We start from the raw sequence: 19113 nt of genomic DNA, 5'->3' as shown, positions 1-19113 counted from the left end.
GAGGCCCAACCCACACCCTGAAGACCCACAGAAAATCTCACCCTGACCCAAGGTACATGATCACATGCATAGAACACACATACATACAACAGAGCCCCAGTCTCCTCTGCCTGTGAACCCCGAGGGGAGGAGCCGTGTGGAGGTTGGGCACCATCTTTCCTGCACACCCAGGCTTACTTGAGAATGTGCTTGCTGTCGCTGATGGGCACCTGAGAGCAGAGTGAACCATCTTCCTTCATCTTCAGCTTCTTCTGCAGACCTGGAGGTCACCTGCAGGAAGCATGGAGTCAATGAGTACGTACCTAGTACTGGCTGAGGACTGCGTGCAGGACACAGCACTGATTTGGAAGGTACTACCATGGCCTGACATCTGTCCATGTGCAGGTGGCTGAGCTGGGGGCCTCAACACGAGGTCCCTGTGATCACTCTGGAAAATTCTACCCAATCCCCAGGAACCTGGATCATTTCCCAAGCAATCAAACCAGGCGCTTCCTTCCCATGACCACCAAGTGTGTGTGTGTGTGTGTGTGTGTGTGTGTGTGTGTGTGTGTGGACTGGAGCTTGAACTTAGGGCTCCTCACTCATGTTTTGGTTTTGCACTCAAGGTTGGTGCTCTACTGCTCTTACTTCCGGCTATTTGGTGGTTAACTGAGGTTAAAGAATCTCGTGGACTTTTCCGCCTCGGTTGGCTTTACATCATGGTAAGACAGATCTCAGTCTCCCGAGTAGCTTGGATTGTAGGCGTGAGCCACCAGTTCCTGGCTCTTATTTTTTAATTTTAAGTGGTTATACAAAAGGGTTTCAGTTTTCCGTTTAACAACTCAGATTATGAGCATCGTGCATCTGGGTTTTGGTAGTCTTATAAATCTTTTTTTTTTTTTTGGAGTAGTATGCAAAGGGGTTTGGGCTCTAGAAGTCAGATTAAAGCAACAATGTATCTTGATCACTGCTACCCCTTCCATTCTTGTCCTTTCATCTCTGTGAAATTGTGTAGATCCTAACAATACCGTTGTTTGATTTGTTTTCTCAATCCTATTAAATCAAGGATTTTCATCTGCTCATTGGGTACTGGGGCTCACCCTTGTAATCCCAGCTACTCAGGAAGTTAAGATCTGAAGATTGGGGCTCAAAGCTAACCAGGACAGAAAAATTCATGAGTGTCTGATCTCCAATTAACCAGCAAAAAGACAGAAATGGAGGTGTGGCTCAAGGGGTAGAGCACCAATCTTTTTTTTTGTCTTTTTTTTAATTGTTGGGATAATGTATAGAGGGGTTACAGTTACATTGGTCAGATAGGAGGTGCATTACTTCTTGCACACTGATAGCTCTTCTCATATTTTTGTCCCTGTTTCCTTCCCCCCCTCACCCCCTCCCAATCATCTTGTTCCCCACCCCCTTCCCTTCCCTCCTGCACATGGACAGATGTCAGGCCTTGGTAGTACCCTCTGGTATATACAATATACCAGGTAACAAAGTCAGATACAGCAACAACATGAAATTAACCATAAGGGCAGAAAAAGAGAAGAGAAATACCATAGTACATTTAGAACAACAATCACACAAGATAAAGCTCTTGTTTCCATATCCTAAAGTTCATTTCATTTAGTCTCATCCTATATGACCTTATGCATCTAGGTTCTGCCTTATTGTAATCCTCTTCTAGGAGAGCCCTAGGTGTGTACTAATTGTTACAAATGAGGGAAACCATTGAGCCTATGTTCCTTTGGGTCTGGCTTACTTCACTTAATAGGATTTTTTCCAAGTCCTTCTATTTCCTTACAAATGGGGTGATGTCATTCTTTCTGATGGCAGCATAGAAATCCATGTGTATAAATACCACATCTTCTTGATCTAATCATCCACTGAGGGGCATCTGGTTGGTTCCATATCTTTGTTATGGTAAATAGTGCTGCAATGAACATAGTTGTGCTAGTTGCTTTAGTATATCCTTGTTTCCGGACATTTGGGTAAATACCCAAGAGTGGGATTGCTGGGTCATAGAAGAGCTCTATATTTAGTCTTTTGAGGAATCACCATACTGCTTTCCGGAGTGGTTGACCAATCTTAAATGAAAAAGCTATGGTACAGTGTCCAGGCCCTGAGTTCAAGCCCCACCAGTAAGTAAGACACTGGACGTGTACATAGGGGTTACTCACATCCAGGAAGGAAGATTTCATCATGCTACTCATGCCTATCACTTAAAACTTAGCAACTGTTCACTGCTAGAAGATTCCACTTAGCTATTTCCAGACTGAAGTGGATGCCAGGTAACAGAGTCTGCAGAAAGTAAAGCCATAGATTAGAAGGCCTACCATTTTCTAGGGGGATGGGTGCAGGATGCATACTGTGTCCCCCCACTAACAGAGGTCACTCCATTTGTGAACCCCAGTGTAGGATCCAGCCCGGAAAACACTGCCACCTATGCATATACAAAGCTTCTTCTTCTTGGGGCCTGTTAAAGCAGAGCATTCACAGGCACCTGTAATCCTAGCTACCCAAGAGGCTGAAATCTGAGGATGGTGGTTTGAAGCCAGTCCAGACAGAAAAGCCAGTGAAACTTATCTCCAACTAACCACCCAAAATTAAAAAGCTGGAAGTAGAGCTCTGGCTCAAGCAGTAGAGCTAGCTTGGTGCAAACAATCTCAGAGATAGCACCCAGACCCTGCGTAAAAGCCCCAGGACCAGAACACATTCACACATGCACACACACACACACACACACACACACACACACACACACACACACGCACGCACAGAAAAAACAGAGCTCTCTGCCCCCTGGGGCTCTGTCTCCAATCCATCCAGTCCAGCCTTCTTTTTCCCCTCTGTGTTGCTTCCGCCCTCAGTCGGCTCCTGATTACAGAAGCAGGGGTGTGCTTAGCAGCAGATGGAAGGTTTAAAAGGAGATAGGTTTCCAGGTTACCTGGGCTGACCAGAGCCCAGCTCCTTCACAGAGGGCTATGGAGACCAGAACAAGGGCTCGATCGCTCCATCATCCTCAGGGGCAGCAGGGATCTCTGAATAGGGTTTTGGGTCCCCCTTCACTGAATGAATGACCAGTGGCTTTCTGTTCTGCAGGTTCCTCAAACCCTTGCGGGCAGAATCCTATTCAGCTTGAGGAAGATTTGTGCACTTTCCTGTTGGAGCAGAGGCTGGCCAGCAGGGGGCAGCATGGCTCTGTCATGGAGCCTCCTCCTGACTCCCAATTCAGCAGAGGGCCTCTGCTTTTAGAACCTGTGTCCAGAACCAGGCAGGGCCTGGGACATGGCAGGACCCTGCAAGTAGCTGTCTGGTGACGGAACAATTCAATCAAGGGTTTGATTGAATTGTTAGATTGTGTGTGTGTGTGTGTGTGTGTGTGTGTGTGTGTGTGTGTGTGTGTGTGTGTGTATGCAGGTAATAGGTTTTGAACCTGGGGGCCTGGGCACCATTCCCCAGCTCAAGGGCTCAAGGATAGTACTCTACCACTTGAGCCCCCACTTGAGCTCCACTTGTGGGTTTTTTTTGTTTGTTTTTTGTGGTTAATTGGAGATAAGAGTCTCATGAATGTTTCTTGCTGGGCTGGCTTTGAACCTCATCCTCAGATCTCAGCCTCCTTAGTAGCTACGATTACAGGCGTGAGCCTGTGGCTCCCTGAGGGCTCTTAGCAAATATTTCCTCAGAAAGAAGCACTGGCCCTTCAGGTTTGCTCTGCCATAAAGAAGCTCAATCCCTAAGAATCTGAGATTACAGAATGTCTGCTTGAAATAAATAAATGTCTATATAAACATATATATATATACATATGTATATGTCTATATGAGAGGGATTCTCATAGCTCAGCACTTGCAGAATTGTGTACATACAACAGGAATACAAAATGTAACCATGCTGAGAAGTGACTCCATTGAGGGACCCTGGTAGTGTGGAATCAAACACAGATCTGATATTTCACAGGAAGCCACTAGTCCAAGTATTTATGAGTTACATTCTACTGGTTAAAGCTGGATGTCTCTGAAGTGACTCTGGGATCACTGCCCTCTTCTTCCCAGGAACCCACGTGACAGTACTTACTGGGGGGTGGGGAGGAAATGGTGGGTCACAGCACAGTTAGGAATTAATGTGCAGATTGCCCCAAAAGGACACATGTTCTAACTGGCGCTGTTGCTAGAAGGTCAGGCTGGCTCAGACTGCTGGGCAGCCCCCAGAATGTTTGTGCTGGGCTCACACCTGTAATTGTAGCTACTTTGGAGGCTGAAATCTAAGGAAATTCAAAGCCAGCTTAGGCAGGAAAGTCCATGAGACTCAAGTCCGATTAACCCTTAAAAAAAAAAAGCCCGGATGAGGAAGTGGGGCTCAAGTGGGAGTGCACCAATCTTGATCAGAAAAAAGTCAAAACCACACACGTGTGCACACACACCCACCCACACACACACACTAAGCCTCTGTTGTGATAAGTGGAGGAATTTCATGGACTTGTTGAATTAACCTAACACTGAAATAATTCTTAAAACAGCAGTTATATTTCATATTCCCATTTAAATATTTTAATTTTTGATATTTACATGTATTAAATTATTAAATACACTCAAATTTAAATAAACTAACACTTAAATTTAAATAAGTTTAAATATATTCGAACAGTCTAAACACACTTGCAAGATGAGTTCCAGGGCTCTGGTTCATGACTTTAGCCTCCTGAGTTGACTCAGTTGACAGGACTTTCCTTCTCCCACAGTTGAAACCAAATGTCCCATTTTTCTCTACATAGTAGCAATATCTACAATGATAACTTCTGTTTTCTTTTCTTTTTCTATGCCAGTTCTGGAGTTTGAACTCAGAGCCTCATTCTCCCTCTTGGCTTTTCCAATCAAGGCAATCACTCTATCACTTGAGACACAGCTCCATCTCTGTTTGGTTGTTGTTGTTTGTTTGTTTTACTGGTTAATTGGAGGTAAGAGTTGCACAGACTTTACTGCCCAGGCTAGATACGAACCTTGATCCTCAGCCTCATGAGTTTCTGGGATTATAGTAGGAAGCCAGTGTAGGGTGGACAGTAATTACTTATTAACAAAGGTATTTCCAGCCTTTTCTGAGTAGCTTACTGGAGATAACAGGGTTACAGACTTTCCTACTCAGCTGGTTTCCAGCATGGATTCTCAGATCTCAGCTTCCTGAGTAGTTAGGATGACAGGCAATTTTCTGCAACATTTTCTGCAAAGCAGCTTAAAGGGGCTGCTTTGGTAGGCTAGTGGGATGTGGCACCCAGTGAATCTTCCACAAAACACTGTTCCCAGATGATTTTCAGCAGTGATTTGTCCTGGGGACCCGCTTGTACACAAGACTGTGTGCTACAGCAGGACTGTGTCAGCTACTCAGAGAAGTCGGTGGGGGGGGGGGGGGAGAAAATGAGAGGCCCCAGATCCCAAAAGGGGAAGGGAAAGAGAGGAAGAAGGATATGTTGGGTGAACAGCTAACCAAGTCCAGGCTCTTCGCACTTGTTAGATGGGAACCTTGTGGGCCCTGGCATAGCCTTTCCTTTGTGAGAAGTCTACATTTATTTTGTGTCCTACCATCAGCAGCCGGGCTCTGGATCACTTGATCTCTCTCGTCTCCCCTCATGCTAGATCACTCACAGGACTCTGTCCAGCGTGGACACTGTGCTTCCAGCCAGTCCTCCTGCTAAGCTGACTGTGTCTCCTTTGCTGCTCAGCTCCTTGGTGAGTCACAAACTGTACCTAGGGGGCGCTCCAGAGAGCCTTGCTGAGTGGGAGAGCCTGAACGATCCTTCTAAAAAGCCAGTGGGGCTCTCTCCTCCCAAGGGCATCAGGAGTTGTCTCCCAGCACCTCCAATAGCCTCTTTTCAACCTCTTAAAATAACAGGTTACAATCTTTTTTCTTTCTTTCTTTTTGTAGGGTCAGGTGTGGGGCTTTAACTCAGGGCCTGGGTGTTGCAGCTAAGCTATTTTGCTTAAGGTTAGTACTCTACCACTTTGAGTCACACCAGCACTACTTGTTTTCTGGTGGTTAATTGGAGATAAGAGTCTCAGGGACTTTCCTGCCTGGACTGGTTTCCAACCCTGATCCTCAGATCTGAGCCTCCCAAGTAGCTATGAGCCATCACCATTAGGCACAACACAATGAGTGTGTGTGTGTGTGTGTGTGTGTGTGTGTGTGTGTGTGTGTGTTTCAGAGAGACAGAGAGACAGAGACAAAGATTGGGAGAGAGTACTGGGGCTTGAACTGAGCTTGGGCACTATCACTCAAGGCTGACACTCTCCCACTTGAGCCATGCTTTTTTGGCTGGATAATTGGCGATAAGAATCGCACAGACTTTCCTATCTGGGCTGGCTTCCAATTATGATCCTCAGATCTGAGCCTCCTGAGCAGCTAGGATTAAAAGCTGGAGTCACTGGCTCCCATCTTAAGAAACAATACAATCCTATCCTGAATTAAATCACAGGACACATGGGTCTCTTGGGAGGAAGCAGGCACCTGGAAGAGAATGTGGCAGGGCTGGCCAGGCACAGAACAGAGTGACAGATGCAATTGGACAGGCTTGTTTGGCCCTGGGCTTCTCCCCTCCCCCACAGCCTTCTTTGTCCTGCTCCCTATCCCCCAGGACTCCAGTGTCCCAGGCTGGAGGATGCTCTGTGCTGAGAAGAGGTCCAGGTGATATGCTGGCCTGGGGTACCTTTCCCCTGTCAACAGCCACTGACATCACAGTCCACTGGAGCAGACGAAGGCCACCGGGGCCCCAGGCCTGGGCCCTCTTCCTTTTCCATGGCCATTGCAGAAGGTCACTCTGCGGCTTTTGAGGTTACCCCTGGGGCTTGATCCCTACAGAGCAAGTGTAAAAGGACCAAAGCATCTTAATATCCTGCGGTTTTCATGAAACACAATGGAATCGATGTCATGCTAGCACGGTGGGATGAGGTATTTGTCTACTCTTTGCTCTTACAGTGGCCCTTTCCTGCTCAAGAGGCTGAGATCTGAGAACTGAGATGCAAAGCCAGCCCAGGCTGGGACATCTGTGAGATTCCTATTTTCAAGTAACCAACAAAAAGCTAAAAAAGGAATTGTGGATCAAGTAGGAGAGCACCAGCCTTTAGTGAAAAACCTAAGGGACAGTGCCCAAGCCCTGGGTTCACGCCCCAGTGCCAGCACAAAAAAGGGGAAAGACAATGAAGTAAGGAAATCAAGCGTGGTGGGGGGGGGGAGAGGAAGGAAGGAAACAAGGAAGTGAAGAAGGAAAGAAGGAAGGAATCCAAGAAGTAAAAGAAAGGAGGGCACAGCCCTAGTCTCTATTAGGGCTACTGGATACAGAAGAGGGGCAAGCCTGTGGCTGGCATGCTGCCCCGGTCTGAGACCTGGTCCTCCACAGCCTTGGCTGCAATTTCTAAATGGCCTCCAAGCCAGCTGCTGGGAACTGAAAACAATGAACACGTGTGTGTGTGTGTGTGTGTGTGTGTGTGTGTGTGTGTGTGTGTCCGCACGTGGGCACCCAAGTTTATGTGCGCATGTGTATGTGCGTTTTGTTTATGCACGTGTATATACATCTCTGTGTGTGTGTGTGTGTGTTGGTACTGGGACTTCAGTTCAGGGCCTGGGCACTGTCTTTTAGCTTTCTGTTCAAGGCTGGCTCTCTACCACTTTCACAGCTCCACTTCCAGGTTTGCTGGTGCTTAATTGGAGACCAGAGTGTCTCTGATTCCTGCCTGGTCGAGCTTTGAACCTCGGTCTTCATAACAGCCGCCTGAGAAACTGGGATTACAGGAGTGAGCCACTGGTGTACCCAGCCAACAATGAACTTGTGAAAGGCCCTCCCCACATCTGTCAGCCAGCAAATGGCAGAAGCTTAGCCAGGGAAGAAATCAGCTGCCTTTAAGGGGTTAGACAGAGGCACATTGTGCTGAGAGCAGCTGTTCCAGCATTGATCACAGAAAGGGACCCCAGCTGCTAACATGTCTTGCTACCCCCTACCTGTAATCCCCCCTCCCCTCCCCTACCTTCCACCTCCTTTTAGCCACCCCTGCCCCAGCCCCAGCTGCACTGCTCAAGTGACTCAGGGATCAGGTACAGAGCCACAGGCACCTCCACTCCAGGCCTAGCCCCTGGCTGACCACTCCCAGTCTGCCTCTGCTGTGTCCAGGCCCTCCACAATCCTGGCTGTCCCCTGCCATGTTTTCTTGAGCTGATTCTGATCCCAGACCTCCAGGACACGCCCCCCCCCCCCCCCCAAGTGCCTGATCCTTGATTCCTTTGAAGACCTCAGACCTCTGGCCATTGTCCTCAATCTTCCTTATATCCCTAGACCACTGTTTCCCCATATCCCTGGGGGCCAGACTGGTTTCCACCAGAAATGTGTCACAGCCACAGGCAAAGGAAAAAAAACCCTGTAGGGAAATCTCCAGCCCTTTTCTTGAATTCTCTCTGACACTTCCTGGTCCTGGGTCTCTGGTCATAAACTGGGAGCACTTCCAGCCTGATAACCAGATAACTATGGTTTGGGGGCTCAAGGGAGTGCCTCTAAACCTTGTTTGTCAGGAAATATTGTACAATCTTTGTGTGTGTGTGTATGCAAGTACTGGAACTTGAACTCAAGGGCCTGGGCTCTGTCCCTTAGCTTTTTCTAATGCTAGCACTCTACTATTTGAACCACATCTCCACTTGTGGCCTTTTGTTGCTTAATTGGGGGCAAGAAGTTCAGGGACTCTTCTTAGGGTCCTCAGATCTCAGCCTCTGGAGTAGGTAGGACTACAGGTGTGAGCCACAGGTGTGCCCAGCCTTTAGAATCTTTGGCAAAACCCTATGCACCTCAGAGAGCTTCCTAAGTGTATGTCTATGAACACAGAATCTAATATGAACACACAAATCTAATATTTGTTCAACACTACTGGAGAGTGAGGAAGTCTGTTTCCACATCTCTAGATCCCAGGCTGACAGCCTCTGCTGAAATGTGTCACACAAGAGAGCAATGGCAAAGAGATCTGGTGGAGTGGGAGGGAGCTGTGAGGTTTGCTTTGGCCTGGACTTGGCGACTGACTTCAGCTGCTACATGGTCCTTGGGGACTTGGGTGAGTTAGAGATGTGGTAGCAGCTGGTTGAGTATCCCTGGGGCTCTTTCCAGCACTGTGGCCAGGAGCTATGGGGCAGACCTGGGGAGGGAGGACTCAGTGTATGTCAGCCTGAGGAAGAAGGCTGGACAGAAAAGAGACCAGTCCACTCCAAGTTCCCCTTCAGACAGAAGCTTTAGGGAACTGCAGAAGCTTTGGGAAATCTGGACCACTTCCTACTTTAAAATTATTGCAAGCTGGGTGCTGGTGGCTTATGCCTGTAACCCTAGCTACTCAGGAGACTGAGATCTGAGGATTAAGGGAAGAAGCCAGCCTGGAAAGTCCATGAGACTCTTATTTCTGATAAATTACTAAAAATGTCTGAAGTTGCTCTCTGGCTCAAGTGGTAGAATGCCAGCCTTGGGCAAAAGAAACTCAGGACCAACACACACACACACACACACACACACACACACACACACACACACACACCAAACTTCTTTAAAATATTTTCCTCAGTGTAATTAGTAAGAGGATAGCCATTTAGCCTTTTCATGATTCTGGGCTCAGTGCTCAGTTTTGGAATGCCCTGTGTATACAGGAGAAAGGGACCCATTCCTTTCTCAACCTTGGGCTCCTTGTTAGTTAACTAATTATATTAATTATATTTATTTTCCCCCTTTCTTTTCCTTTTTTTTTTAAATTGGGGCTTGAACTCTGGGGAGCGGTCCCTGAGCTCTCATTCAAGGCTGAGTCCCATCTCTACTTGCAGCTTCTTCCTGGTTAGTTAAAGATAAGAGTGTAATAGACTGACTTCAAACCCCAGGCCTCAAATCTCAGCTGCCTGAGTAGCTAGGATTACAGGTGTAAGCCACACAGACAGCTGGCTAATTATATTCCTTAAAGAACTGGGTGAGACAAAGGAGACCTGAAATGACTGTTGATAGCCTGACAGCTCTGGAATGACCAGAAGCTCTGGGAACTGTAAGGGTTGACCTTAATGCCAGATTCCAGGGAACCATGGAAGCCCTTGATAAGCCAGTGCAACTCCAGACATAAAAATGTAGGGTGCCGAGGGGACAAGAGGTATTCCTCAGGACCTATTACAAATGAGGGGACAGACAGCTCTCTACCTGGACCTAGGTCCCAGGAGCCCAAACCAGGGATTCCAGCACACCCCACAGTCAGGCGTTCTCTCCTGTGGAGGCTTGGTAGTCACAGAGTCTGAACCTAGGACATGTACCAGTGACACAGTTCTGTTTTTGCTTTTTATCTTTCACTGTCCAAGTTGCCCAGAGCCCTGAAGCATTCTAGATCTTGAAGTTGTCTTCAACTCCAGGCCATGGGAATCTCTTATATTTCCTTCCTTCCTTCCTTCTTTTCTCTTTTCTTTCTCTTTCTGTGTCAGGACTTGAATTAAGGGCCTGAATACTGTCCTTGAGCTTCTGTGTACAAGGCTAGTGCTCTATCACTTTGAGCCACCTGGCTTTTTAGTAGTTAATTGGAGCTAAGAGTCTCATAAATTTTCCTACAATTGGCAGGATTTTAACCTTAATCCACAGATCTCAGCCTCTAGAGTAGCTAAGATTATAGGTCTGAGCCACCAGGCGCCCATATTAGGATTCAAAAAAAAAAAATCAAAGCACAAGTGAATTTTATCTTTTCTTCTTTTCCTTCTTCTCCCTCTTTCCACTCCTCCCTTTCTTTAACCCTTCACTTCCTATCCAGGTGGTAGCAGTCCGGGAAACACACAGAAATATTTACTAATTAGTCCTATAATTCACTTACAGCATTGTCTATTTTCACGGATTTTGGTAACTAATCCTGATGAATATTCCTAGATCTGTGGCTAAAATTAAACCACTGCAAAGGCAACCAGGGTCTCTTCTATCACTGCCATCTGACTTGAATCTGACCTGCTTATGGTTGGTTTACAGCATCCCAGCTCTCCTCTGTTGATTCCCACAGGAGATGCGATTTCTTCCAGTATTCCAAGGTGTTCTGGCTAGCTTGGCGATGGCTGAGGGTTGGACCCCTCTCTCAGGGCTGTGCCAGATTTATGAACACACTGAGGTATTATTCAGTGTGGAGGACATGGGGACTGGGCAGGAAGACAGGAACACAGAAGTAACAAGGAAGTAGGTGAGATGAGCTCCAAACCAGAAGATGAAACACAGGAGATTTAGAGGGACAGTAAGCTGTAGGTTCAAATCCCACTGACTGAGATGAAAGGTGGACAATTCTGTAACTAATACTCGGTTTCTCCTCATCCTGCTGAAACAGCGGTACCTGTAATGCATCAAAGTCCTTTCTTAGAAAGGCTAGCACCAGTAGCTCACACCTGTAATCCTAACTCCTCCAGAGAGTGAAATCCGAGGATGGCACTTAGAAGCCAGCCCAGCAGAAAAGAAAGACCTTGAGCCTCTTAGCTACAATTAACCACCAAAAGGCCACGAGTGGAGGTGTGGCTCTAGCGGTAGAGGGCTAGCTTTGAGTGAAAAAGCTAAGGGACAGGGCCTAAGCCCACAGTTCAAGTGCCAAATGGTGACACACAAATAAAAAGAATCCAGTCCCGGGGCCTGGAGTTTGGCCTGGTGGTTAAAGTGCTTGCCCAGCATGCACGAAGACCCAGGTTCGATTCCACGGTACCACATACATAGAAAAAAGCCGGAAGTGGTTGAGGCTCAAGTGGTAGAGAGCTCTAGCCTTGAGAAAGTCCAAGGACAGTGCTCAAGCCCTGAGCTCAAGCCCAGGACTGGCAAAAAAAAAAAAAAAAGGATCCAGTCCCTTGCTTTTTGGTTGCTTGTTGGAGGTAGGACTTGAACTCAGGGCGTGGAGCGGTCTCTGAGCTCTTCAGCTCAAGGCTCCACTTCCTGTTTTCTGGTCGTTCATTGGAGATAAGCGTCTCTCGGGACTTTCCAGCCCAGCCTGGCTTTGAACCACGATCCTCAGAGATGTCAGCCTCCTGAGTAGCTAGGATTACAGGAGTGAGTCACCAGCGCCCCGGCTAAATGTCCCTATTCCGTGGGTCTGGGCTAAGAAAGCCCCTGGATGGCCCGGGCTGAGCCCCTCTGGCTGCCTTTCGTTACCTTGGCTTTGGATTTGAAATCAGAGTTACTCAGCAGTGGTCTGAGCTCGCGCCCTCGCCGCCCTTCCAGGAGATCCGCTGATGTGTGGGGCGCGGCGGCACAGGTGTAACCCGCGGCCGCGCCGCCAGCCCCGCCAGGATGCGGTGCCCGCGGGGCGGGGCGGGGCGCGGCGCCCCGTGTGTGCCCCAAGCGCGAGCCTCGCAGCGCGCCAGGCTGGCGGGGGAGGGGGGCGCCTGGCGGCCCCAGGGTCAGCGCGGCGCTCCCGAGCTGGCTGCTGGCCACCCGGGGTGGATGGTGGGCGCTCAGCCCCGGCTTCACTCACCGTACGGTCACCGCGCGATCCAGAATCGCGATCCAGAATCCCGGCCGGGGCCGAGCCCGCGCCTGCACCCGGGAGAGCGGCGCCAGCTCGGGAGCCGAGCCCGCAGCGCCCGCCGCCCCGGGAAGCTGCGCTGAGGTCGCCCCGACCCGCCCCCTAGCCCACATCAGCCAATAGAATCGCAGCATCCTATCCTCCCCTTGCCCCGGACACGCCCCCTGCCCGTCACTGGCTAATGGATCCGCCCATCGACTCTGCCACGCCTTCAAGGCCACGCCCCTCCGCTGGACTGGACCCTTTCCTGTCACTGGCCACTGGCCCCGCCCCGCCCCGCCCCGCCCCGCCGGGAGGAGTCGGGGTGCGGGGCGCTGCGGGCGCTCCGGTGCCTCAGCGGGGACTGGGTCAGTAATGTCCCGGGCAGTTACGTATGATTCTGGTACACCCCGCTCTCGGGCCATTTGCCTGAGTCGATGGCCTTTCAGAACAATGCTGTTGTTTAAGAAATTCCATCTGGTGAATCAAAACAAGTCCCCCGGCCGGCCCTGGGGGCTCAGGCCTGTATTCCAGCTCCCCGAGGCTGAGGCCTGAGGATCGCTGTGCCCAGGTGCAAAAGTCCCCAGGCAGGAAGGTCCATGAGCCTCAGTCTCCAGTTAATCACAGAAAAGGCTGGGAGTGGAGCTGTGTCTGGAGAGTGGCGGAGCGCAGAGCTTGAGCAATCGTGAGCTCTGGAACAGTGACAGCCCAAGCCTGGAGTCCAAGCCCCAGGACACACACACACACACACACACACACACACACACACACACACGCACACACACACACACACACACACACACACACACGCACACACACACACACACGCACACACACACACACACACACACACACACGCCCCAAACCGGTCACCCCTGCCTAGGCTGACTTGCAAGCTCTGAGTAAGCTCAGGGTAAGCTCAGCTGAACAGGCTGCTGGAAACATTTCCAGTCTGCTTTATTTCACCACTACTAGACCTGACCTTAAATCTCCGAACTGCTCTCCCTCACCTCACACCCCAACACAAATTTTTATAGCTCAAATCAATCTGCCTTTCCAGATCCTTCTAGGGTCACCTAGTCATTTATTTATTTATTTATTTACTGAGGCTTGAACAATAAGTAACCACAGTGTTCTTTTTCCCCTTCCTTCCTTCCTTCCTTTTCCTTCCTTTTTCCCTTCTTCCCCCCAACCCACTTTTTTGTGCTAGTACTGGGATCTGAATACTGTTTGTTAGCTTAGTATTCATGGTTGGTGCTATGCCACTTGGGCCACTTATGGCTTTCTGCTGGTTAACTGAAGAGTCCCAGAGATTTTTCTTGCCTGGGCTGGCTTTGAACCATGATCCTCAGATCTTAGCCTCCTGAGTAGCTAGGATTATAGTGTGAGTCACTGGTGCCTAGCCACTTGACAATTATTAGAATCGCATATAGTTTCTTTTTTAAAAAAAGTGCAGTTGCTCATCTATGCACAAATCACCCTATGATTTGAGTCTCTGGACGCCAAGATACCAGCTTACTGGGGCTGGATCTAACTCTTGGCTGCAGGATTGGGGCAAGACAGTTTTTCCATTTACTCCCTGAATGACCTTACGCTTGCTGACACTCCTCTGGGTCTATTTCCCCTGTTGCCAAATGTGAAAGGTTTGGCTCACATCTGTAACCCTAGCTACTCAGGAGGCTGAGATCTGAAGACTGCAGTTCAACACCAGACTGAGCAGGAAAGTCTATGAGACTTATATTCAATGAACCAGTGAAAAGCTGTAAATGGACCTGTAGACACAGCAAAAAAAAAAAAAAAAAAAAAAAAAAAAAAAGCTCAGAGAGTGCCCAGACCCTGAGTTCAAACCCTGGGAGCAATATTAAAAATAAAAATAAATAAATGGACTCTGGGTCCTTATTGGTGGTTTGCCAGACCCCTCCCCCCCTGCCCAAACATCTTCATTCCCTCAGTTCAGGTCACAAACTCTGCCTCCTGACCTTTACCCTTGGTGACCTGTGACTAAGTGAAAGGCTCTTCCTGTGGCATCTCAGTTTCTCATCAGTTTTCTGAGCCTCTAACTCACCCCTTCGGACCCCCACATCTCTCCCTGGCATGCTGTATATTTTGCTTCTTTATCATCAGCTTTCAGAAGAAGTAGCTGCCCAGACTGCCAGTGTTTAATTAGTCCTGGATATATAATTGATTTTCCCCCCTTCTTACCAGATTGAGGAAAGATAAACAGATCCCAGGGACACCCAGATCTTCGCATCAGGCCCCCCATGTGATAGGTGTACTGAAATTGGGGGTGGGGTTGCTCCTATGTGGGTGTACAACACCTCCAGAGCAGTCGGGGCCTCCAAGGGGGAAGGTTCAGCCTCCAGTGGGGGAGGCCACACAGAGATTCTGCAGGACTCCCCACTGGTCAGCAACCCAACAGAGCAGACCTTGGGGAATCAACTAAGGAAGCAGAGCCTGTTGCATTTTGGTAACCCCATTCGTGTGTGTGTGTGTGTGTGTGTGTGTGTTGGTACTGGGGCTGTTTCACCCATTGCTTCATGCTTTTGCTTAGTTTTTACCACTCGAGCCTGGTGTTCTACCACTTGACCACTCCTGGGTTTTTTTTTTTTTTCTGACTAATTAGAGATAAAAGAATCTCATGGATTTTTCTGTCCTCTCTGGCTTTGAACTGTGTTCCCCGATCTTAGCCTCTGGGTGACTAGAATTAGAGCCACCATGTGTCTTCAGAAAGAGTGGTCGCCGCACACCAGTCACAGCTGGGCTGAGCCCTGTGTCTTCGGGAGTGGGAGATTTTTATGAATAGTCAGCAGCAGGCAGGCAGCGAGGAACAAAGGGCATTGGGACTGTTGTCCCGCCACCCAGGATGTGAGGCAGACAGGCATGCTGGAGAGCCCAGAACATTTACACAGACAAGGGCCTTCTGTCCAGCTCCGGGGACTTTCAAAAGAGACCATCCTCAGGGCACTGTGGGAAAATGGAGCAGAGAAAGAGTGCGCAAGCGCCGCTTCCCAGCTCTTCCCACGAAGCAGCCTTGACTCCCAAGGAATGCCAGACATTTCCAAAGGGGGAGGAGCAGCTGGCCCAGGCTGGCTTGACCTGTGAGCCCTGCGACCCCAGAGCCTCCTGTCCCCCTGTGGGTGGGGCCTGCTAGTCCTCACACTGGTGGCTCTTTTAAAATTCCTTTTAAACTCAGGGTCTGGGCGCTGTCCCTGAGCTCTTTTGCTCAAGGCTAGTGTTCCACCACTTGAACCACAGCTCCACTTCTGCTTTTTGGTGGTTAATTGGAGATAAGAGTTTCTGAAGACTTTTCTGTCTGAGTTGGCTTTGAACTGTGATCCTCAGATCTCAGCTTCCTGAGTAAGCTAGGGTTACAGGTATGAGTCACCAGCACCGGCTGTCTCAGATTTATAAACTATGAAATAAGGATAGGAATATAGAACTACGACACTTCTTATGTCTTGTTTCTGTTGGGGAATTGTCTGACTTTTCAACTTGAGAATTCTCCCAATTAAAAAATCACCCTTGCTGGGAACTAGTGGTTTATGCCTGTAACCCTAGCCACTCAGGAGGGATTGCAGTTTGAAGCCAGCCCTGGAAAAAAAAAAATACAAGAGACTATTAACTCTAACTACTCACCCACCCCCCCAGAACTGGAAGTGGCTCAAGAGCTAGAGCACCACCAAGAGAGCTAAGAAACAGTGCTCAGTCCCTGAGTTCAAGCCCCAGTGCAGCATGGACTTGTGTGGGTGTGGGGGGGGGAGGGGTCTTTCTCTGTAGGACAGCATGTATTAAAGAACAAGGTACTGGGAAAGACCCAGCTGGGGAAATTGAGGAGAAACAGCATGACCAGGGCGACAGTGAGGCCCCAAGGCAAAGAATCAGGAACTGAAAACACTCATGTTGAAATACAGAATGTCCACTGGGGTTTTAGGTCCCCAAAGCCTTTATCTCGTTGCTAGGCATTGGGCTGCAAACTTTGGGACCAGAAACAAGGGACTTGTGAAGGCTGTATGTGGTTGGTATCTCTTTGTCAGTGCTTGGTCTTGTACTCAGAGCTCAGGCATGGTGGCTCCATGCTGTGCTTGTCTGTTTCCACAGGTCTCATTCACCCGGTCCCCACCACAGTGTGGACTGGGGCTCCCACAGACCAATGTGGGGGTAAAGTCCCTAGAATATCCAGGCCATTCCTGGGACCCTGAGGTTTCTCAGAGTAGATAGAGGAGGTCAGGACATGGTTAAAGGAAGAGGGGAGACACTGGTGGCTCACCCCTGTAATCCTGGCTACTCAGGAGGCTATGATCTGAGGATTCTAGTTGGAAGCTGAGCCTCTTATCTTTAATTAACCACCCCAAAGCTGGAAATAGAGCTGTGGTTCAAGTGCTAGAGTGCTAGCCTTGAGCAAAAAAAGAAGCTCAGGGACCATACCCAGGCCTTGAGTTTAAGCCCCAGAACCAGCACAACAAAAACAATAAATAACTCGATAACCAAGATGGGTGGAGGACGGGTAGTCGGCTCCGGTGGAGTGGGCACCCAGAATTATGGTTTGTGTGTGAGCACTAGGCAACCCACACCCCAACAAACAAGGCAGGCTCCACCTCCCCCCAACCCCTCCCCCCCACCCTCGCCCAGTCCCAGGGCTCCAGGGCCATCTTTCTTGGGTGGAATCTGACAAAGATTACTTTTCCCTTAGGGCTTGGATGAGCCCCAGGAGAGGCTGGGAGCTGTGCCCAGCCCAGCTGCCTCCAAACTCTGGGCAGGATTCCCAGCCTCTGGGCCTGGCACTTGGAACTTGTGAGGTAAACGTCATCAGGACACCCAGGGAAGAAAAACACCTGGGCTGCGCCACAGCTTCCTTCTAGGACCCCCAGGGGTTGCTATCCTCCAGTGCTGAAGGATTTTAACAGGAGGCTGGCACAGCTGGGCTCCAGTGGGTGATTCTTACTTGTAATCCTAGCTACCCAGGAGGCCAGCCCAGGTGGAAAACTCCTACTGCTGATTAACCACCAAAGCCACATAAGATGCTGTGGCTCAGGTGACAGAGCACCAGCCTTGAGCAGGAGGGTTTTTGGGGCTTCTGTCAGAGAGACATGGAGAGATTGAGAGATGAACTCCTCATTCCTTTGAGCTGCACAAATGGAGCTAAGCACACCCAGCTTAGACCGCCTTTGTCCTTGAGCAACCAAGGAGCTGATGGCTGAAAAGAGACAGGTTCCTCTCTGGAAAGGGGAACCTAGCCACAGCCCTGAAAATATCTTAGTTTCCTGGAAGCTAATTGAAATGGTAGAGGGTGGCTCCCACCCCCAGGGGCCATTTGCAGCCTGTTGAGGGACAAATGAGTCATCAAAGGCTGGGTACACTCACTGCCCAGAAAACACTTTGAAGCCAGGTGCTGGTGGCTCACACCTGAAATACTAGCTACTCCAGGAGGCTGACATCTGAGGGTCAAGGTTCCAAGCCAGCCGGGGCAGGAAAATTTGTAAATTTGTGAGACTCTGATCTCTAATAAATCACTAAAAAGTCAAAGGGAGGTATGTCTCAAGTGGTCGAGTACCAACCTTGAGTGAAAAGCTAAGGGACAGCGCTCAGGTCCTGTGTTCAAGCCAAGTAACTAACACCACACACACACACACACACACACACACACACACACACACACACACACACTTTGAGGTTGGCAGCAGGAAGGGTGTTGGAAAGCATTGCCTGTCAGGTGTACACACAGCAGATTCCTTAACCAGTGGCCTCTATGGATAAGCCAAGATGTTTCCCAACCCAAAGAGCATCTTGCTTCTAACACACACCCATGTGCAGTCTTGGACTTTCCCGAAGTGTTTATCACATGACTGAGGCATTAAGGTCATATTTATTTATGTATAGATTTATTTTTTTGTGCCATTTTGTGAGACTTGAATTCTAGGCTTGGCCACTGTCCCTGAGCTTGTGTGCTCAAGGCTAGTGTTCTACCACTTAGGCCACAACTCCACTCTCAGCTTTTTGCTGGTACACTAGAGAGAAGACTCTTACAGATTTTCCTGTCCCCAGCTGGCTTTGAACCTGATCTCAGCTTCCTGAGTGGCTAGGGATGCCAAGATCCCCGCCCAGTGATCAGTGATATGGCACTCAGAGAGTTGTGTCCTCCCACTGGAGCCGATGAGGCTCTGAGGTCCCAGGGCATCTGTGGCTGTCATGTTTACACGATGGTCAGACACTAGGAACTTGACCTTGAACCCCTCTGCACTGATGCCTTCCATGGCTCAGCACCCATCTCCTATCCCCACAGTCCACCTAACTGGCTGTCCCCTGACTGCCTTGTCTATCCTGAGGTGCCAAAGCATGTAGCTCAAGAGTTCCGATATCAAGGGCTATGCCTGCTACCAATGTGTCACTGACCCTTGAGTAGAGGTGCAGGAAAAGTGCTCCTGTGGCTGGGAATGTGGCTTAGTGGTAGAGTGCTTGCCTAGCATGCATGTACCACATACAGAAAAAGCTGAAAGTGGCGCTGTGGCTCAAGTGGTAGGGTGCTAGCCTTGAACAAAAGAAAGCTCAGGGACAGTGCCCAGGCCCCGAGTTCAAGCCCCATGGCTGGCAAAAAAAACAAACAGTCCTCTGCTGATGGGCTTATTCCCAGGTGCCTGCA

At 49.3% G+C, this 19113-nt stretch overlaps 1 protein-coding gene across 1 annotated transcript in view; it reads right to left on the bottom strand.

Annotated features, from left to right (window-relative positions):
- Nucleotides 1-12541, bottom strand: part of Rassf4 (Ras association domain family member 4) — a 30469-nt gene extending 17928 nt beyond the window's left edge. The window contains exons 1-2 of the mRNA XM_090346794.1: nucleotides 12447-12541; nucleotides 178-270 (exon numbers count right to left, since the gene is read on the bottom strand). Of these exons, the coding sequence (XP_090202920.1) occupies nucleotides 178-239 (62 nt within the window). The 5' untranslated portion in view covers nucleotides 240-270; nucleotides 12447-12541. The remainder of the gene's footprint in view (nucleotides 1-177; nucleotides 271-12446) is intronic.
- Between the last annotated feature and the right edge of the window lie 6572 nt (nucleotides 12542-19113).

This window comes from Megascapheus bottae, chromosome 15 (assembly GCF_031878675.1).
Source record: "Megascapheus bottae isolate mThoBot1 chromosome 15, mThoBot2.hap1, whole genome shotgun sequence".
Lineage (NCBI taxonomy): Eukaryota > Metazoa > Chordata > Mammalia > Rodentia > Geomyidae > Megascapheus > Megascapheus bottae.
Note: the sequence above shows the minus strand (reverse complement) of the source record. Positions and strands in the feature narration are given on the sequence as shown.